This window comes from Poeciliopsis prolifica, unplaced genomic scaffold, assembly GCF_027474105.1.
Source record: "Poeciliopsis prolifica strain line A6 unplaced genomic scaffold, Auburn_PproV2 SCAFFOLD011, whole genome shotgun sequence".
Classification (NCBI taxonomy): domain Eukaryota; kingdom Metazoa; phylum Chordata; class Actinopteri; order Cyprinodontiformes; family Poeciliidae; genus Poeciliopsis; species Poeciliopsis prolifica.
In genome coordinates this window covers 411682-434260 of record NW_026562386.1, presented here as the reverse complement: position 1 = coordinate 434260, position 22579 = coordinate 411682, and the positions used below count along the sequence as shown (strand labels likewise).

The 22579-nt window shown below is 38.6% G+C and overlaps 1 protein-coding gene across 1 annotated transcript in view; it reads left to right on the top strand.

Annotated features, from left to right (window-relative positions):
* pde3b (phosphodiesterase 3B) overlaps nt 1-22281 on the top strand; it is a 48036-nt gene extending 25755 nt beyond the window's left edge. The window contains exons 2-16 of the mRNA XM_055036437.1: nt 4306-4356; nt 6531-6776; nt 7104-7255; nt 8890-8990; nt 9087-9309; nt 9422-9513; nt 9800-9951; nt 10182-10316; nt 10522-10633; nt 12689-12802; nt 13044-13243; nt 16602-16805; nt 16917-17078; nt 18785-19037; nt 19429-22281. Of these exons, the coding sequence (XP_054892412.1) occupies nt 4306-4356; nt 6531-6776; nt 7104-7255; nt 8890-8990; nt 9087-9309; nt 9422-9513; nt 9800-9951; nt 10182-10316; nt 10522-10633; nt 12689-12802; nt 13044-13243; nt 16602-16805; nt 16917-17078; nt 18785-19037; nt 19429-19631 (2400 nt within the window). The 3' untranslated portion in view covers nt 19632-22281. The remainder of the gene's footprint in view (nt 1-4305; nt 4357-6530; nt 6777-7103; nt 7256-8889; nt 8991-9086; nt 9310-9421; nt 9514-9799; nt 9952-10181; nt 10317-10521; nt 10634-12688; nt 12803-13043; nt 13244-16601; nt 16806-16916; nt 17079-18784; nt 19038-19428) is intronic.
* Nucleotides 22282-22579: the final 298 nt, after the last annotated feature.

Sequence of the window (22579 nt, the reverse complement as noted above, 5' to 3'; positions counted from 1 at the left end):
ACGCTTATGACTGCCTATTTTAATTGTTCAAATATCATATACACCATATCATGCCTGAACACACACAGTGGAAGCTGTAGCTGTCTACTTGTCATGGAAGCTAACATTTACAGTCTTTCTTATCTCCTCTCTTTGGGGGTACAGCCAGTCAGTGGTTGGATAGAATTTTGGGCAGACTGTTTAGTTAAAGAATATTTCCATATTTTTGCCAGTTTGCCCTGAAGACACTGAGATAGCCTCAAGTGCCCTGTTCCCTTGTAATTACCCAAGTGGGCCTGTTAATCTGTGAATGGCTGCTATACCAGGAATCGCTGTTGCAAACTATTTTTACAAGACTTTGGACCTCTTGATTGTCTGCCTGATTTCACTGAGGAACTGAGAGGTTTTCTTCAACATGTAAAATGGCAAGCCTGGTCCTCAGTTATATCAGCTAGAAAATGTACTGCAAGCAAGCAAATTTTTAAGTGCATCCCATTTGCCTTTTAGAAAAACAAACTCTTAGGGGAAACTTCATTGTGCATTATAACGAGGAAATAATTTGTGCAGTTTACGTTGCCATGATGAGAACTTAAACTTGATGTGTTTGAAAATCCAAGAAATTGATGGTGAAATAGAATTGCTACCTTTGGAGTTAAAACTATCTATTTGTCCACAATGAAAGGATCATGCTGCATTTTTGTCTTAAAATATAATTAAGTGCAATCATTAATAACAAGTGCTCTACCAAATTGGTGCTGTAAAGAAGTAGAACACTGTGTTCAGTTATATAATGGGTTTTATTGTCACTTATATTATGATTGCAATAAAAACATCATCTGTGTTTGGTTCTATATTGCCCTTCCCCTGCAGACACAGAAAGTTAAATTTTTTAAAAAATATTTCAGTTTCCAGAAGGGTAAATCTTAATTGTTTTGTGTGTTTGCATCTTTAAAATGTCACATTTAAAGGGTGTGTTTGTGTTTTTTCTCTTGAAAACTTTGGCAGTGTGATACAGCCACAGAGCTATACTGCTTCCATAACTAAACATAGTCTCCAGACGTCTCCTCTGCTTTGCTCTTCTTCGTGAATATCACATGTATAAAGATGTCCTTTCCCTCCGTCTCTCTTTGTCTGTACAGTAGATCATCTTATTTTCACTGGGTGTCTTGACAGCCAGGAGCCTAGACCTCATCATCAGCGTGTGCATGTGTGGTGGGCTGCTGCTGACGCTGTATGTCGCTGCAGATTGACGTCAGCATTGCTGTGCTTCTCTCCATACAAATGAGCTGCCTGCCTACATGGCATTGATAGGTTCCCCCACCATCCCTCACCCCGACACTGTCTTATTAGCATGTTTTTATCAGTTCTCGCACCTCTCACACTGCAGGCGCAGGCTAATATGACACAGGGGTGTAACTAACTGGCCGTCTAATAGCTTGCACAGGTTTATTGACTCCAGTTAGGAAATATTTACGATCCATTTCAGATTGAAATATTGTGCGAGTGAGGACTTTTTATAGTGCATACCTGTGTTTGTTTATTTGCATGTGTGTGTATTTTTAAAGTTTTTAATTTGGTTGCTAAACTTGTGCCTTACATTTTTTTATGCATACAACTTCTGACTCAGTTTGTCTGCTACATATTAGAGAAGTGTGCATAAATAAATGGTTGGGATTTTTTCTGTCTGAAAAGATATGAGCTATAAATCACATTTATGTACATGCTCATGCAAGTTTGCCCACGGTGTCACAGAATCACAAAGGCGTGAGATATGACTGGTTGTAAATGTTTTAAAATTGAAAAATTCATATAAAAACAACTTTATTTCCTTCGGAGCCATATAGATATTTTGTAGGACGAAAGGGAGCCATTGAACACACTTTTATTCTTTAAAAATAAGGAGGAAAGAGATGCCCCACTCAACTGGTTGTTTTGTTTTAAGATTAAATCGGAAAAATTATGGAAATACGTGAATATAAAGATGCCAAACTGTTGATGTTAAGCCTGCTGTCTGTTTCACGGCTGCTGTAGGTTATAAAGGACACCGCATGATGTTGTTTATGAAGATTCATGAGCACAGGTGTCTGAGTCTCCTGAGTCACATATTTCTTTGTTGTGTTTTTATGCAATCTCTAAAGAAAACATCTGATCGTTATAAGATTTTATGTCACCGTTTGCAAAAGCATCAAGCCTAAAATCTGAATGTCGACTACAATTGTGGAGACAGTTGTGGCTGTTCCACTGTTTCAGCCACCTCTTCCTGTGTCAGGGCTAGTTAAAAAAGTTTTCTGTTTAGTGTGCGTGTGTGTGTGTGTCTTGTGTAGCGATTGTGCAGAGGTTAAATGAAATGCATGCTAGGATGGCTGTGCAGATTGTGCACTTGATGCGCTCTATTGTGCGACAGCAGACATTTGAGAGTATAGCTGCCTCAAGATCTTATGTGGAATCTAATATCTACCTGTATCTCACTTTCTTCTTCTCTATGTCTTCTATTCTCGTCCCTTCTTTAATGTCTGCCTCTGTTTCAGCTCTTCCGTCTCTCTCTCTGTAAACAAGCAGAAGGCCAGCGACTCTGTCCTACGGCCTTCTCCCGCCATCTGGTTGCCATGGTGTGCGGACCATTGTTTGTTGGCCTCTATGTTGGGTTGCCATGGCAGGGCTTATTTGCCATATTAAATGTTTGGCAGCATTGTACAGATGCTGATGACAAACACCCAGCATCCCGCTTTGATCAATGAAGCAGGTACTGATTAGAAGGAGTGGACTCACTGATCTATTTAACAAATGTAGTTATAGATTTGATTTGCCCTCTTAGAACTACATGTTTAAGTTGTGGTCTTTGTAAGTAGAGTCCATAATAGTGATAGCTCATAAATAAAATTATCTACCTATAAGAGATTAGATTTTTTTTAACATTTTGAAATATATGTAAAAAAAAAAAAAAAAATATATATATATATAAATATATATATATATATATATATATATATATATATATATATATATATATATATATATATATATATATATATATATGAAATCTGTCCTATTCCCCTTGTGGCAGAAATTAAAATTACATGATGGCTTAATCCACTGTTAAAGTATTGGAAGTTCTTGCATGATTTGAATAAATAGGCAAACTTTATCTGTATCTGACCCATTTCTAATTATAGATTCACAAATAAAAATATGTATTTTGTTAGAATCTGTAAACAATGTCAAATCAGGACCTGTCAGGTTTCTTTGTCCATTTGTTTGCCTCTTTCATGCTTGTATCAGTCTCAGGCAAAAATAGAGCTGTGAAAAAGATTGAACATAGCAGAATAATTAATTTCAGGTCTAACCATGATATTTTAAATTAAAAAAGACTAAATGATATTTGCTTAGTAAAAGTGAAACTATCATTTGATACCTGATAGTGAAGGATTACTTCTGATATTTAAATTCTAAATATGGAACCAGTCTGGTCTTATTAGCTATGCTTCCATGTAGTACTTAACCTTTAACAACATGCTTCTCATTATTAGATATGCATACAGGCAATAAAACAAATTCTTTTGAGGTGCAATTAATTCTTTTTTTCTTATTTTGCCACCCTCTGATGTCATGGTGCCCTAGGCAGTGAGCCATAATAACAACAGTCAATGCATTACAACTTTTCCCCTTTAGTCAAAGACAAAGAGCTAAATTTAAAGCCTCCCCCCTCCTTTTCCATTATATGTATGGCAAATAAAATAATAAAAACATGCACAAAACCCTGCTTAAATGCTATCTTGAGCAATTAATATCTGCTTGATTTATATCACCATCATACTTGACACTGGAGATCAGGTTATTTCAGGTTCACCAGTGTAGTGTTACACAACCTGTGCCAGCTTTGACCGTGCTGTGCTGTAAAGTGTGAGAGCTCTTGCATGGGTACCAACAGATAGCATGGAAATGCTGCCGATTGACGTAGTCGGTGCTTGATAAGATCTCATAACTCCATTGTAGACGCACCGTGGTGGTTTTAGTGGTTTGCTTTTCTTGTGTCTGCTCTCAGTGAAAGGCCTCTGTGTGCAGTGTGCAGCCACACAGTACCTGGAGAGGAGAGAGTGCATGAAGAGGTGCAGGAAATCCTTAATGTGAACTTTTACTACACTGTGTGTTTAGATAACAGGCAGAATAAACTAGCAGAGGCCGTGCAGCTCTGCTCCTGACCTGCCTGTGCCCCCTTTGGAGGAGGCTCAAAGTGGAGCACAGGTCGAGGCCTGTGGATATTTGCCATATTTTCTGTAAGCATGTATATGTTGATGTTTGACTGACAGTTGTACTTGTGTCTTTCAGATGATCTTGTGGGACTGGGATCTGAAACACTGGTACAAGCCACAGTATCAGGTCAGTACTGCATTTCCTTCAGCTCAGTTTTTGAGTTTAAAGGTCAATCAGGAAATATTCTTCTTTTCAAAGAGCTGAACTCACCTTTAGCACTTCCTCACATTTTTACTCCACATTGTGTAAAACTCTCCATACAATGACCCTTGAATCATGGCACATTTTTTTTTTTATCTCACTCAGACATTTACGTGTACCGTTTAAACTATTTGTGTAATCTGTCAAAGAATCCAGCTGCCAGAGGCCAAAAGTCGTTGTTTGCTTGTGTTCTTGACAAAGTTGATCCAGTAGGAACATTTTCTGTTATGAAAGCTGTCCAAAAATGAAGGATTACACTGTGGTGGATTTCTATTACAATTTATGAGATTTGACTTTTGATTTACGCAAAGCTCCCTACTTTCAAAATGGAATCTAGATTTCTTTTCCCCGAAATCTTGTTTTTCTTTTTTATCACTTCTGTCTTATTTTGTAAGAGCCCAGAGGAAGAGACAGAATGAGGGGAATGAACTTGGAGAGGAAGTTAACAATGATAATAAATAATGAACTCTTCAATGTTTTTCTCAGTAAATATTTTCCTATGGCTTTTGCCCTAAAATTCTCACCACATGTTGCTTACAACCTAAGTTATTCACACATACAAAGAAACCAAGTGGAGCCAAAATGTATGCAATAAATTTGAACAGCAAAGGGAATGTTTATTATAAATGAAATGTATTAAATGCATCTCAAACTTTCTTGTGTGGAGAAGGGTTGACTTTGATTTGGCTTTAAGTCTGGTAGTTGACTGGGCCTTTCTAGGATCATTTTTTAACATATGTAGAGAATTCTTGGGAACATTATCTTGCTGAAAAAGATTGTTTTATCTCCAGATTCTTATTAATCATTTCTCATTTTGTTACTGACTACACATTTATCCTCCCACTTATAGGGAGTTGTATTTGCTGAGAAATAGCTCCACCCCGTGATGTTCAAACTTTACTGAACTATGTTTTAACACTGAGTTTCAAAGAGTTAAACTTTTGACCCGTCTATATATTCCTAACACTGCATTGGCTTAACCAAATGATCTCTAGCAATTTTTAAATTGGCTTTAACATGAATTTTCTTCAGCAGTGGAGTCTTGTTCAGTGAGTAGGTATGAAGGCCATTGTGGCTGAGTGCATTGCTTGTTGTTTTCATGGCAAAACTGTACCTGTTAACTCTGGATTTTATTTATTTTATTCTTTTAAGCAACTCTTCAGATTATTTCTTGACTTCACTGTCAGAAATTGTGCAAAGAGTGCTTTGCTGTGGTTAGTTTAGGGTAAAATAATGTGCTGACTGAAACATTCAGAAGTTTAGAAATATGTTTGCAACCACTACAATTAGTTTGTTTTGTTGTTTACTTTCACCTACCTTGAGGTTCTTCTTGTGCAATACCTTGGTAGCTAGCAGTGGTAGACAAAATACTCAACCCTAGTACTTGAGTAAAAGTATTTATAGTCATGGGCATATCTGACTCAACTACAAGTAAAAGTTGCTTGGTCAAAAGTTTACTCAAGTTAAAGTACTGTATTACTTACTTTTGAAAGTCCTTAAGTATTCAATAATACAGATTATTATTTCTGACATCAGTACATTGATGTATAGTTTTCTCAGGTCTTTACATTTGGGAGCAAGAATGCCTTTAAATGGAAAGCCAAGTTTCTTGGTTTTCTATTTCTTTTTGGACATCCTTTCTTTTCTAATTTTCCTCCCTTACTTTGTGGATTAGTTCATTTTGTTTTTTCTGAATGTGTTCATTGTGAGAGTTTGTTATTGTCATCTGGTGTGAGTTTCAGGTTAGTAGCCCCATTAGGACAATATTTACCATAAAAATCATTGAAATGTTTTACACTTTTGTCCCTTTTGCATTTGTGAACAGAAATTAAATTGTTGCCATCTACATCTGACTGGGTTAGGGGAAGCAAAACCTTTCTCTCAACAATAGGACCACATATGGCAATAAATAATGCTCATCATTAAAGTTGCCACCCCGCCTCTCACCTGGAACGCAGCTGGAGATAGGCACCAGCACCTCCCGACCCCGTTAGGGAGAAGGGTGACCGGAAAATGGATGGATGGATGGATGGATTAAAGTTGCCCCCCCGCCGCTCTCTCCTTTTTAACGAGTGGTTTTGTTTGGGTTCTTGTGGCAGGGTGCTGTTAGTGGAAATGGGGTGGATCTCTCAGTCATCAACGAGGCCAGAAACCTTGTGTCAGAGCTGCTGATGGACTCGTCACTGTCACCAAACACTGCTGCGACTCTGCGAAGCATCTCCAGCCTGATGGGGACGTTTTCAGGCTCGTGTCGCCCCAGGGTTAACCCCTTTACGCCCTTCCCAGGTTTCTACTCTGTAGAGGCAGATGACTCTGCAGAGAGGAGCGACAGGAAAGGCATGAAGGTGAGCAAAGGTTTTGCCATAGCTATAAACCTACCTCCTATCTCTTTTAGCTGTCCACATTGATGATTTATTTCTTTAGCTATGGGTTTCAGGCATTATTATGATGCATAGCACTGATAATATTAAGCAAATTGTGGAACAAAGTACAACTGGAGCTCCAATCATGTGCTTGATAGTTTTGGGGAAGACTTTGTCTTATAAGGCACTTTGCAATTCTGTAATGTATTCAGTAAGAATTTCTCCCATGATGTGTCTATGTTTGTTTTGCCTCATCAGACATTGTTTGCCAGATACTTATCTCTAATACATCTGTCCTGTGCCTGCCAGGGTTTGAGTAGCAGAAACAGCCTCCCTACACCTCAGCCCAGGCGGAGTTCAACCTCCTCCACACCGTCTGCACTCCCTCCGCTAGACTCTGGCTCTTCTCGCTGGGAGCGTAACAATGGAAAGAGACCCCACTGTGACCTCAGTCTGACCAGGTAGCACAACGCAGATTTATAGCAGGCTTATATAATGCTGATAAAATCCAGTTACATCCTCCCCAAAAGGATGTTTGTAGTTAATTGTTTTTAGCTTCATCTAAAAAAAAAAGGTTACAGATAGGACAAAGTATTTTACTAATGTGGGATCTATTTTATTGTGTTAACAAAAGTACATTAGAATCTTTCAGTGCAGATTGTTGCACTGCACAATCCAGCTTTATGAATTATAACAAATGAGTAAACTTGGTTTTAAGGATATTAATGCATATTTTAAAAAGTTGGACCCCTTATTTTATGGTGTTACAGAAATATGAGAAGAGATTGTTCGATCCTTCATGAGAACACAGGGCTATCTAGATATATATTTCATCCCCCTGATCTTAAGAAATTGAATTAAAAAAACAGAAACAAAGTAATTGGAATCTGTCTGGAAGGGGTTACAAATCGATTTCTAAGCATAATGACACCAGCAAACCACAGTGGGAGCCAACATGCACAAATGGAAATCATGGAACTGTGGTGAACCTTCCCAGAATTTAATATCTTACGAAAACGACCCCTGACAAGTCAACAGGGTCATATAAAAAGAACCCATAACATCATCTAAATAACTTCAGGTCCCGCTTTCCCGAGTTTAGCTGTTTTCATGATTCAGTTCTTAATATCTGATGAAAACTTAATCAGTGGAAACGCTCCAAGGTGAAAACAGCTGCTGTCCAAAGAGAAAAACAAAAGCCTCTTACTCTTTGAAAATCTTTTACAGAATTTTGAATCTTCTGAAAGATTAAAAATATTTCACAAAGACAGAGAGAAAGTGGAACTTCCCTGGTATTTAAAAAAGCTACAGTAAAGCATGGTGGTGACAGTGTGATGGTCTGCTGCTCTTCGTTGTAGAAAATTCTGAAGGTGAACATGTAGTGATCAATTTCTATTGACTATCTTATTTCTGAATAGCATGACATAGATAGCTAGACAATGGCTGCCTCAACTATAACGATAGTCGTCTGGTTTTCACATTTTGTTTTGATTGAGTTGGAGTAAAAAAAAAATAAAACTTGGCTGATGTGAGTTGCTGTGATATACATAATTATTCATCAAATGTCATAGGAGATGAGATTGTTTGAACTTTTTGATGACTAAAAATGGGTTGCACTTTCAGTCTTCTGCATTGTAAACTAAAACATTTTGTGCAAGTCAAAGATTGAGACGATAGGAGCTGCAAAATTATCCACAAAGCTCCATATTTCAAACTGTTCCCTGCCAAACTTCAGTGATTACATATAAACTAATCACTTTCCAGGTCTGGTTTTATTTAGCAGTCTGACATTTTGGAATCGAGAAATAGGGATCAATTGGTGCTGTAATTTATTTTTTCTTTAACTTGAAATGTTCCACAAATCACACCTTAGAAAAGAAAAACTGATATACGATTTTTACTGCAGCATGTAGAAATAAAATTTTGGCTTCTTACTTTTACAAAAATTTGAAAGAGTTCTCAGAAACTGCCGTGGGGTGGTGTCTCTATAGCATGTTTCCACTAGATGGCAGGAGAGCTCTTCAATGTTGAAGGATAGATGAGCTTTGCTGTCCTCATGAGCAAAAACATCTGAGTTTGTGACTTTTTGTAACAGCTCAAGCCTGACCAACGGTCCCAATGCAAACCTGCTCACTATTCCCAAACAGAGGTCTTCCTCTGTCACCCTAACATACCACGCGGTGCCCAGAAGAACAGGTGAGACTTAACTTCCAGAACTTGCATATGTTATCAAACGGCTGTGCTTCAGCGTTAACCCTTTATCTATCCCCACATTCTTATTCTCCTTTCTAGGCACATCTCCCAGCCTCAGCCCAGTCACCTCACCAAGCCATAGCCCCCCCACACTAAATACAGGTTCCTCATCATCCCTCACCCCTCGGTTGCCCGTGGAGTTTCCCGACACAGCGGACTTCCTGACAAAGCCGAGTGTTAATCTGAACCTCCACAAGCCTTTAGTCAGCTCCACTGAATTCCAGCAGGCCTTTCGTAGCTCTACCTTCTCTCTGTGCACCAGGTAAGACATGAGCTGCGGAAGTTCCATGTTGACTTTGTCTCACTTTATCCCAGTTTTGTATCAATGAATTTGCAGTATATATGCCAATATGATCTGTCGTTGTCTACTAAAGCTGTGGTCGTCAGATGCTCAAGGGAATTTCCAGCAGTGAGTCTGGGGACTCTCATCAGCTGTTCAACAACGAGGCTCAACGCAGGCGCTCAGGTACAAACTGTCATGCCTACTGCACGTCACAGAGTGGAATCCAGTTATGCAGACAATCTCGTTTGGTGACCAAGGATAGTGAAAGAGAAACCCCTCTTTGGGTAGTTTCATATACTAATGCTGCCCTCTGCTGGACTCATTAAAATACTGCAATTGTTGAGAATAGACTTACATTTTAGATTAAAGCTCCATAACGACATAACATAATCACCAGCAACTGCACTCTTTTATTCTTTCACACTAGTGTTAACATTATGTTCTCATTGTGTTTTATTTGTGTTTACAGTGGTTGAAGGGCTGGAGTATTCTGGGGGGGATTTTATCAGGGAAGAGCCAGACGTGACTGGAGAGGGGAAGTTAGATGCTGAAAGAGATCTGGGTGTGGTAGAGGAGAACGAGAAGAGGTCCATCACTGAGCTGCAGACTCAGAAAGCAGAGGTGAGCTTGATCAGACTGTTTCGGCTCGACACGAGTCACCTGGGTGATAAGATCAGAAGAGAGGGTACTTTTAATATTATTCCCTCTGGCCTAAATAGTGTTTTAAAGACTGGTATGTTAACTCATGGTGCATATGCAAGACATGTTTTGTTATTTCTTCTTCTTATTTTGTCTTAAAATTATTATTGTTGTTCTTCCTTCTTTTTATGTGTTTGCTTTGTTGTCTTCAGGGGGAACAGGAGTTCAGACTTGATTCCATGCTGGAGGACCACGAGGGTCTCATGGAGAAGATGGACACCTGGAATTTCCAGATCTTTGAGCTGGTGGACACAACAGGAGGGAAGACGGGAAGGATCCTCAGCTACGTTAGTACCAAAGCGATAAACTCAACATTTACAGTTCTATTTTCTTTGATTATTTAAAGTTAATGACCTTATGAATATACATGTCTGGACTTGCAAAGGAAAGAGGTTGTTGGTGACCAAAAGAGAGCAAATTAAATTATACCAATGATGCATGCTGTAACACAGTTTCCAGTTTTTATTTAAGTTCAAGTTCATGTCTTCCCAGGTGACATACACGCTTTTCCAGGATATGTGTCTATTTGAGATCTTCAAGATCCCTGTGAAGGAGTTCATGTCCTACTTCTGTGCTCTGGAAAGTGGCTATAGAGACATTCCCTGTAAGTGTCAAACTGTGCTGAGGACAAAACATTTTACATACTTTTTTTTTTTGTCAAACTGATCGCTATGTGTAGTTTCCAATATATTTTTTGAACAAATATTGTTGTTTGAGTTTGATTTTAGTGGGATAGACCTTTTTGGGGATGCACCATTTTGATTGATATTGGTATTAATACTGCTGTTATGACCAATAACAGATATTTACCTATCATATGTTCATAATATACAGTTAGGGCCAGAAATATTTGGACAGTGACACAGGTTTTGTTATTTTAGCTGTAGACAAAAATATGTTCAGTAATACAATTCATATATAGTATGGGCTGAAAGTGCACACTCCCAGCTGCAATATGAGAGTTTCCACATCCAAATCGGAGAAAGGATTTAGGAATCATAGCTCTGTAATGCAGAGCCTCCTCTTTTTCAAGGGACCAAAAGTAATTGGACAATGGACTCTAAAGGCTGCAAGTAACTCAAAAGGCCTTTCCCTCGTTAACCTATAATCAAGTAAGTAGTTAAAAGGTCTGGGGTTGTTTCCAGGTGTGTGGTTTTGCATTTGGAAGCTGTTGCTGTGACCAGACAACATGTGGTCAAAGGAGCTCTCAATTGAGGTGAAGCAGAACATCCTGAGGCTGAAAAAAAAGAAAAAATCCATCAGAGAGATAGCAGACATGCTTGGAGTAGCAAAATCAACAGTCTGGTACATTCTGAGGAAAAGGAATTGACTGGTGAGCTTGGGAACTCAAAAAGGCCTGGGCGTCCACGGAAGACAACAGTGGTGGATGATCGCCGCATACTTTCTTTGGTGAAGAAGAACCCGTTCACAACATCAACTGAGGTCCAGAACACTCTCAGGGAAGTAGGTGTATCTGTCTCTAAGTCAACAGTAAAGAGAAGACTCCATGAAAGCAAATACAAAGGGTTCACATGTAGATGCAAACCATTCATCAATTCCAAAAGTAGACAGGCCAGAGTTAAATTTGCCCAAAAACACCTCAAGAAGCCAGCCCAGTTCTGGAAAAGTATTCTATGGACAGATGAGACAAAGATCAACCTGTACCAGAATGATGGGAAGAAAAAAGTTTGGAGAAGAAAGGGAACGGCACATGATCCAAGGCACACCACATCCTCTGTAAAACATGGTGGAGGCAACGTGATGGCATGGGCATGCATGGCTTTCAATGGCACTGGGTCACTTGTGTTTATTGATGACATAACAGCAGACAAAGTAGCCGGATGAATTCTGAAGTGTACCGGGATATACTGTCAGCCCAGATTCAGCCAAATTCTGCAAAGTTGATCGGACGGCGCTTCACAGTACAGATGGATAATGACCCCAAGCATACAGCCAAAGCTACCCAGGAGTTCATGAGAGCAAAAAGGTGGAATATTCTGCAATGGCCAAGTCAATCACCAGATCTTAACCCAATTGAGCATGCATTTCACTTGCTCAAATCCAGACTTCAGACGGAAAGACCCACTAACAAGCAAGACCTGAAGGCTGCGGCTGTAAAGGCCTGGCAAAGCATTAAGAAGGAGGAAACCCAGCGTTTGGTGATGTCCATGGGTTCCAGACTTAAGGCAGTGATTGCCTCCAAAGGATTCGCAACAAAATATTGAGAAAAAACTTTTTTGTTTGGGTTATGTTTATATGTCCAATTACTTTGAGCTCCTAAAATGTGGAGTGTTTGTAAACAAATGTGTACAATTCCTACATTTTCTATCAGATATTTTTGTTCAACCTTTAAATTAAACGTTACAATCTGCACTTGAATTCTGTTGTAGAGGTTTCATTTCAAATCCAATGCAGTGGCGTGCAGAGCCCAACTCACGAAAATTGTGTTACTGTCCAAATATTTCTGGCCCTAACTGTACATTTCCCTACCCTTGTTGAAACCATAAAAAAAATTACAATGCCACTGACTTTGCTTACCTGTTTCAAGTAAAACCTATAATCCTGCGCTGCATTATTATGAGTACATATGTTTACTCTCACTAAAAATATGTCCAAGCTATTATCACAAGGCCGTTTGTACTGTTCTGCTTTAAAACAGATCATAACCGGGTCCATGCTACAGATGTGCTCCATGCTGTTTGGTACTTAACCACTCGACCAATCCCTGGGTTTCAGCAGATCCACAGTGAGCATGTGACAGGAAGTGACACAGGTAAATACTACTGAGTCATCAAAAACGAAACATCGTAATTATCCAGCATGGTTATATGCATCGTGTTTTGATAAAAGTCCATTAACCACGATCTCCTCTCACCTTCTGATGTAAGATTTCTGTTATGTAGCACAATGTTTAGTTTACATTATAAGTTTTCTTCCTTATTTTTTTTTTAGTTAAACTACTTTTTTGTGTCTGTCCGTAATGAGAAGTTGTCAAACTGTTTTATTCTTTCCAGATTCAGATAGTGGAATTTCCCCGGGCAGGATATCATACGCCACCTCCAAGAGCTCCTCCATTTCAGATGACAGTTACGGCTGCCTGGCCTGGAACATACCTGCCCTGGAGCTCATGGCCCTTTATGTAGCAGCTGCAATGCACGACTACGACCATCCTGGTCGTACAAACGCCTTTCTAATAGCCACTAATGCACCTCAGGTAACCTATTGGTCTTGTACATCTAAATGTCACCATAAATAATGAATGCATTTGCTGATTAACTTTTTCCTTTTAAAGTTTTGCACACCCCAGAGGTTATTGACAATATAGTGTAAGCATTTACTTCACTCTCTTGTGAAAATTTATACTTATCAAATGAGTTCTTTTATTGCAGTAGCATATTTTGAGAGATGGGTGATTGGCCAATACTTACAGGTGAAGTCAATCTTGTCTACCTCAACAAAGGTCTGAAAATCAACCAGTGTCCTTTTCTGCTGTGCAGAGAGAGACAGGTTTGACTGACAGACCGGGCCACAGGTTATGTCTGCGTGTTTGTAGTTAAAAATAGTCATCCCTCTGTTGCCAACTCAGCGACTTTCTTGTTATATTTATCAACATTGCCAATTTGATACTATGTAACCAATTTGATAGCAAGTTACTTTGGGTGGCTGTGGCTCTATGGGCAGAGTAGTTGTAGGTTCGATTCCAGCTTTCTCCTGCCACATGTTGATGTGCCTCTGGGCAAGGTACTTAACCCCAAACTACCTATCTGCATATCAGTGTATAAAAGTGTTTGTATTTGTGAGTGTAAAGCACTTTGAATGGTCATAATGATTGGAAAAGCCCTGTTGAAGTTCAGTCCATTTAACATTTATCACCCAAAAATGGAATTGGTTGGTCAGGCTTTTTAAGGACAGGTAATCAGTAATCCTTCCTGTTTTCAGGGGTGGTTAGAATAACTTGGCCTCTTGGTCATCTGTAATAACCCACTGAAGAAGAAAGTTATGGATTACAAATTAAAATTTCTGTGACACCACTCAAGTGAGACCATTTTGTAGAAATTGTTAGGGTCACCGCCAATGATGTCACCAAAAAAATAAATACATAAATACGTTATTATAATATTTTTCCACATATATTTCACAAATAAATGCATTCAAATTAAGTGTTGGATTTTTTTTTATATTTCAGTGTAAGATTTTGTTGATAAAATGTATATTTTCTAGGCTTCCTCAACATCTTCAGCAGCAATGTTAATAAATGCAGAGGCTGATATAGTCCTAAAAACCCTAATTTTTGTCTTTTTAAATTGGTAGAAATATATCATGGAGGTTTTACTCCCACCCTCCTCTTTTATTTAACGCAAGGCACCTGACTTGCAACAACAGTTTTCCAATGTTTCTGTCCTGCATGAAGCACATAATGCAACCTCATCCATTATCTCTGTCTGGCATCCACTGAGCACATAGAGGGTCATTGTTTGCTAAGCTTTCAAACTGACCTTTAAAAGGATTTTTTTTTTTCTGAAAACCATCAATCGTAAAGCAAATATCAACTTTGGCATCTGGGCTCGAGGTCAGGTGAGTGAGATAATCACATGTCTGGCTCTCTGCTGTGTTCTTTACCAAAATCAGTGGATGGGTTCATCAATTACTCTTAATTTGAGCAAATGCTCTTTAAAGTGTGCCAATGTATCCCTGCCAAGATTGTACAGAATGTTCATTTATACTATTGTCATAAAATTAGCAAAAAGTTTATTTTTAGCCTCCACGGTTTCTCTGTCTCTCCTTGCACACAGATCCTATAGTTTTGTTTGTGTCCTTGTGTACTTCATCTAGCAGGTGTAATACAAATTCAAATGAATTTGAATATGTGGTGTCTGTAGATCAGCACAATGTGACACTAAAATGTAAAATGCCCGGATTTTGAAAAGTCTGTTTCAGATGCAATAAACTTAAGTATAAGCTTAATGAGGCACCTGGAAACAAACAGACCCCAGTAGGGAGAAAAATGAATCCTGGTTTTACAGCCATAAAGAAAACATACTTCATTTTCCCATATAGTTACAAAATTATTCCTCAGTAATGCTGAGGAGAAAAGAAAAGATTAAATGGAGAGAAATATAAGTTCCTTTCTTTTTATTTTGCTTTGGTGGTATTTTGTACACTTAAAATAGCTGATAGTCTTCCAACATGTTTAAGTACATATCTGTACTTACAACATTAAAGTTGCTCTATGTAACTTGCATTAAGAAATGTCTTTTACATATTTGCTCCTGGTCAGAAACAACCAATCAGAGCCAGGCGGAGGGTCTTAGCAATGTGAATCACTTCTGTGTGCGCTTCATAATGTGCTTCTCAATGTGCTTCACAATGTGCTACTGGTGGAGAATCAAATTACCACTACAGGGAAACTTTATCCATCATCATCAGCTGTCATGCTAACTAGCCTGAGCATTCGTGGCAGGCTCCGATGTGGCTCTAGCTGTAGCTGTAGCTGTAGCTCTAGCCTAGCATTGGGAAAGGAGGATGTGAGCAGCGTCATGCACAATAACAATGTATTCAGATCTGTATGCATTTAACACTAAGTGAACATATTTACAAGCTTCCATTTAGAAATTCTCTCCCAAGTTGTGTTTAACAAAAAACGTCAGACTCTAGACGTATAATTTTGGTGGACACAGCCCTCAAAAGGCTTACACCTCTAATTGCATTCTTGTTCTTCAAGACCTGCTTTTATTGAGGCTGAATGCACACAAATGCCACATTTTTCTGAATTGTATGTGTAAAACAAAGAATTTAAAATTTCACAAGGCCTCATATAGTTTGAATCAAAGCAACTAATAGTCCATTTTCTTCTTTGTACTTATTGTTGTAATTTGATGAATAATGTATGGAGATGTCTGTAAAAGACAGCAGTGTTTGTTCAACTGTATCTTATTTTCTATAGGGTGTACTTTTCCTTTAGTTTTTCTGGTTAATATTTAACTTGAGTGCTTTTCCTCACATCCCTTTTCCTTAGTGACTTTCTTTTCAACTGCTTTCATGTCATCAAGCAAATGTAATACAAATCTGGATCATGTGCAAGATTAGATACTGCTCACGTAAAAGGTTCATCCCATTTTTCTCTTTAATGCACAGGAGAGCAGGAAAAAGTCACCACTTGTTCCAGTTTTGATGTGTTTTCACAACCAGTGATAAGACTCTCACTGTCTCTGTTTAGTCAAAAAAAAGGTCAAAAGAAAGGAGATGGACCTTGAACCGGTTAATTACTGACTGTGTGGTGAACTACCGTCTGCGTCAAAAGACTGCTACATTTGCCATTGTGTTCGCCTTTAATCATTACAGTATTTATACTAAAATATGTCTAATATGTCTTTCATAACCATTTATCTTTGTGCGTTTTTATCTCTTTTATGGATTTTTTTGTTGCTATTTTTAAATCCTTCACAAATTGCTATGTCTTTGCAGATACATTATCTAAAAAATGCATTAGTGAAGCTTCTTAACTAAGCATTAGAAACCACCTTACTCTGCAGTTCTTCACTTGTTTGTTTTGTTTGTCCTGTCAATTACAGGCAGTGCTGTACAACGATCGCTCAGTCCTAGAGAACCACCATGCTGCATCCGCCTGGAGCCTCTATCTGTCCCAGCCCGAGTACAACTTTCTGACCAACTTAGATCATGTTGAATTCAAACGTTTTCGCTTCCTCGTCATTGAGGCGATACTGGCCACAGACCTCAAGAAGCACTTTGACTTTCTGGCTGAGTTCAATGCCAAGGTGCACTATCACACCAGTCATAAATCACATCATCATTGATCTCCTCATTTCTGGAATCTGTGTTGTGGTAAAAGAAAAAAAAGGCATCCATGTGTGTTTGTTTGTTAAAAGGTAAACGATGTAAACAGTCCAGGAATTGATTGGACCAATGAGAACGACAGACTTCTGGTGTGCCAAGTTTGTATCAAGCTGGCAGACATCAATGGACCAGCCAAAGTCCGAGACCTGCACCTCAAGTGGACAGAAGGCATTGTTAATGAGTTTTATGAGCAGGTACAGTCTGTACAATAATAGAGCAAAGTTTACTCAATGGTTATTTTATTATCCATGTGGCATGCATTCAACAAAGTATCAGAAACATTCCTCAGACATATTGACATGATGACATCACTCTTTCATTGTCTGTAGATCCAATATTAGAATCTCTTGTTAATCCAAAGCTACTCTTTTGGATTAAAGCGACTGTAGGATTACAATGAACTCATTGTCATGTTCAAGAAATCCACCTGAGATGTTTTGAGTCAGTCGCCATCAGTTACACAGTGGTCAGCAACAATAAGTGGACTTTTGTAAACTGTTTAGCTAGATGTAGGTAGAACATATCTCCCACAGCATTAGAACGCCACCAGCAGAAACCTGAACCGTTGATACAAGGCGGGATTGTTTCATGCTTTCAGGTTATTTGCTCCAAATTCAGAACCTTCTGTATTAATGTTGCAGCTGAATTCAAAACTCCTAAGACAACCCGAGTTGTACAAGACAAGGCAACAATTTGCAATCTGTCATGATCCAATTTCCTCTGATGGGAGTGGCACCCATTGTGGTCTCCTGTTGATAATCTGTTTCAAGATTCAGCTTGTTGTGGGTTTTCATTGGGTTTTTTCTATAAACCAAGGAGATAGATCAGCAGACCAACCCATTAGTTTTGTGCCATTTTCGAAGTGGATGGATGTGAAAAGATTAAAGGCTCAGAAGGTCCTCAGAATGGAGTGGATCATGGAGAAGAATTATAAAATAGATTTTCTACATTATGTTGCAGTTTCTCTGTTTCATATATCCCTCCATAAAACTTTGTAATGACAATACTATCAAGATAAAGATGTGGTTGCCTATAGCTTTGGGAATGTTTGGCCTTTTCCTTTTCCAAAATACCTTCTGTTATGCACAATGAAACTCTAGGAATTGTTTATGAACCTTTGGGTTGAATCAGTTTTTCTTAAATTTCAGACTTTTTTTCTGTATTTAATTTCTGAATTGTAGGAATGAATGCATATTAACAGACATGATATACTTTAATCTCAGCGTCCTCTGCTATAGAGAAAAAGTAGCGGAAAATGCTTCTTTTTTATCTTTTACCTTTGCACTCTGCTTACCATTTGAACTTTTGGAGAATTGCATTAATATTTATTGTCTTGATCTATGAGAGTACAACCACCCCCATCCCATTACAACTAGCATTTTTTCTGAATCAACCCTTAGAGAAACCTCGTCATTATCTAAACGTCAATGTTGCTACAACAAACTGGAGCAAGCACACGATTCAAAAAGAAAAACTTAATAGAGAAAGTTAATGGACATCTCTTAATTCCTCTCACTGTTAGAAGTCATTTTAAATCGGCCATGTTTGACCCCCTCTGTTTGATTTCATAGTCTTGATGGACTGAGCTAACTTTTCTCTGTACTTCATAATGAAAGCACGAGAATATGTAGAACACATTTCTACATATTTTGGTATTTCAATGAAAAAAAAAACAATAATCTACTGTAATTCACAATAGTTCAGAACTAGTTAAGAACTATGTTTTGATAGTTTAATAATGGATGGACGTATAAAAGCCCATCCCTACTCTGACAATTTGTTAAATAACACCTTAAGAGAAACCTGGAGTCAGATTGGAACAGACCTTGAACACCAGTTTTAATTTCTCACCGTATGTTTCATTAAAGCAGCTTTTAACTTAAGCTTTTGTTATCTGCAGGGCGATGAAGAAGCAAAGTTAGGATTACCCATCAGCCCCTTCATGGACCGCTCTGCACCGCAGCTGGCCAAGCTACAGGAATCCTTCATCACCCATATTGTGGGACCTCTCTGTAACTCCTATGACGCGGCCGGTCTGCTTCCTGGTCACTGGGTAAATGAATCGGAATCAGATGAAGAAGATGATGAAGCACAGGAGGACACAGATGAAGAAGAAGATGAGGAAGATGAGTTAGAAGTTGATCTGGCAACAGGTTAGATTTAACAATCACTGCTCTTTTTTGATGCTCATTTGATTTGAGGGGCAACTTAATTTTAAAAGTAGCGGTGTGGATTTTGTCGCATTCATGCATTCAAAGAATATTTTAATATATATGGCTACGTCTCTTGCTTTTTGGTAACGCCGCTAAAACAGAGTAAATGAAAATTCCACCTAAAGCAATCTAACTTTAGTCAGTGATATCCAGGAACTTAAACACCGACCTGCTTCATTCCATATGAAGCTAATGTCATGACACTGATAAGAGTCTGACATTTAATTCATTTTGTTTTATGTTTGTTCATTTTTGCACTGGGAGAATTTTTTCAGTTCTCACACCAGCACGTATTTCCTTTAAGATGTTTGCTTCTGTTACTCACTTGTAGGAAGGACGAAAGGTCGTCGCAGGTTGTTCAGCTGCATCATGCAGCACCTGACGGAAAACCACAAGATTTGGAAAAAGATCATTGAGGAGGAGGAGAAGAACAAAGAACTTGGCAAACAGCAGCAGCCGGACAGCTTGCCCACCTCCCCGTCAGATGACATCCAGGTCATCCAGGAGGAGGAGGAGGGGGAGGAGCGTCAGTAGCAGGAGGACAAAGTGAATGTGCAAAGCTGCACGGAAAAGAAAAGGGGAAGCTGTGGAAGGACTGAACTTCTTCAACCGTCTGCCTTTTACCGACACAAAGACAGAGTCAATAGATGCACATAAAACATACTTTGTTCCCGCGCTATCCTGAACACACACATTAAATGATTCACTGTGCAGACACTCAAATGTTAAAGCAGTCACGTCGTTTTTCAGAGAAACAAAAAGGCCTTACTACTGTGAGCGGATCCTTACTGCAACGGTAGGGGCCCAACCCCTATGCACTTTCATCCCATGGAGAGTCAAGTGCAAACAGACATAAAAGCACCAGAACCAAGGGTAAAGGTGCAGAAGAGGACTGTGGACGGGGTTCCAGCATTAACTTTTCCTCCATGGTGAATTGGCTGTGATGCTGCCTTGAATGCAAAGCGCTTAACACTTAACACCTCCTTTAGGTACTAAGTAGTTCCTGTTTATTTAAAAGAAAATTAAACGAAAGGTAGAGGAAAAGTACTGAAGCAGGTGGTATCCTTAGCCCTTACCAAAGTGAACAGTCCGACAGTCCGGAAGACAAGAGACTGAAACTGCTTCAGCCTCTGTGTCTATATATATATATCTATATCTATATCTATAGATATAGATAAATATATATATATAAAAAGGAGAATCAAGAAATATATTTATTTTTTGAGTATATACATAAGCTGATGTGCCTGTCTGAAACTTTACTAAGTCCATTTTGGCCCAGAGTTTCGGCTTGAGAAGTTTCCTCTCCTTGCTGGTGACACGAAACACTGTATCAGACTCAGTCACAGAGACTTTATTGAAATGTTGACTGATTAATAGCATTATATCTGCATCGTTTTTGATGCTTTTATTCATGTGTACCACCGTACTTCCCCCAAATCCCCCTTAACTCTCTGTTCTTTGTTGAGTTTGAGTGTGACTATTTCTGACCGGAATGTGACAGAGAGAATGAGCAGGGAGAACGAGAGCACATCTTTAAACATGTTAGTGTGTATTTTGCGTGTCTTTGTGTGTCATTTTAGCATTGTTTGATTTCAAATCAGTAAAATGTCCTCTGGCGTTTGACGTGTTGCATTCAGATCAGGAGTGCTGATTCAATGAACGGATTCTTTATGTTCCTTTTATTTTGTTGATTACAAGTATTTTTTTAAAGGTTACTCAGGATTCGTGCAAAGTTGATTAATTATTTTGCAAGAATTTATGTCATTCATATGAAATACACTTTAAGGAATTAAAAAAAAAATGGGGGTGATTGAAGTAGTTTGTAATCTCTTAATTAACTTTACTACAAACAAATTCAAGCAGATGAAGTCCTCTGTGGTAGAGGGACAGGCAGAATGTGTTGTGTCTTGGTTTAACTCATACACTGTTTGCAAAATCGTTTTACAACCTCACTGGAGAAGAAAATAGTTATGATTGTCACCAGACTGCAAATCTCTTTTCTGCAGGAACATAGCAATCAGTTTTGCAGGTGTCGAATAATATAGTAGGTTTTTGTTTTGATATCACACAGGCTAGGATTGTTTTTCTTTCAACTACTTCATATAAATTATCCTTTTTTTAGACTTTTATCCAAACCCACAATTTTGCCAGTGTGTAAAGACAAGATGCCCTGTTTTAATGTCTCTTTGGTTTTGTTTATATAGACAAATATATATATATATATAAAACATATAAAGTGTCACAAGGCAGGTTAAAAACATAATAGTTCTCAATCTGTTTTTCAATTTCTGTCTAAACTCTTGGCATTCCACTTAATATGATATTTTATCAAAGGGAAGGCAGAATTGTTACTTAGGTCTTTTATCACCTTATTAACTCATAATCCCTGCAGAAAATGTTAAGCAAGCTGAATAATATTTAATGACAGAAAATAAATACCTTTGTGCACATTTTAATACCAAACAAGTGTTTCGCCACTGTACAAAAAAGTATGTGCATATAAATATATATATTTTTGAAATAATCGAATGAATGCATCTGTTTTCTACACGCAGCTGACATATTGTACATCCTGTAATTATGACCTTTTTGTGTTTCCAGAGTGTTCATCTTTTTCCAAATGTGAAACTTGTGTAGGGAGCAAGGTTTTATTTTCCTCTCTGCTCCAGCCTCACGCCTCGCTCCCTTTTCTTTTTGTACCATAACCACTCTTGTCTCCTCTATTTACTCTCTCACTGTTGTTTCGCTTGATCCAACTAGTGCCAAACTTTCCCCGCATCTCGTCATGTGTTGGCTGTGACGTGCCGATCTTAGACGTTTCTCCCGGCTCCATTGCTGTTTGTACAAGAGCAACCCATAGTGACCGAGGCGAGAGTTCTGACGAGCCCGGTTCCAGTTCTCTCACGTGGACCCGAGCCGGATCAGAAAGCCGTGGTAGCTCCTGACCTGACATTCTCGCTCATTGCGTTGTAAATGGTTGTTGACTTCTCACTGTGCAGTCTCCCAAACCACAGAGTCATCTGTGATTGTGCCATAAATACATCTATGAACAGTTGTGACCCTTATGTAGCATCAGTATACGAGCGTTTGTCTAATGTAACCATTCACCCGTATCTTTAATGTGGGACAGCCAATTTTTGTTGTTATTTATAGATGCCATAAAACTACCATCCCTAAAGTATCAGCTGTCCTCATTGATTTTTAAAAATTATTTTATTTGGGGTCTTTTGGGTATTTGTGTGTCTGTGAGTCCAAACTATGCATTGTTTTGTTCTTTTTGTTCCACACTACCTCAACAAAAAAGAAGCTAATAAGCAATCAAAAACCACAGCCACATATGGGGTTTCACATAACATCATCTGTTTCAAGAGGTTGCGTGAATCTTATCTTCAATTTATCAGATTGAACAAGACCCGAACTGTTCTTTTTCGTCCCTTACTTCCATTCCATGTTGTCCCATTCAGTAGTTATGCAGAATG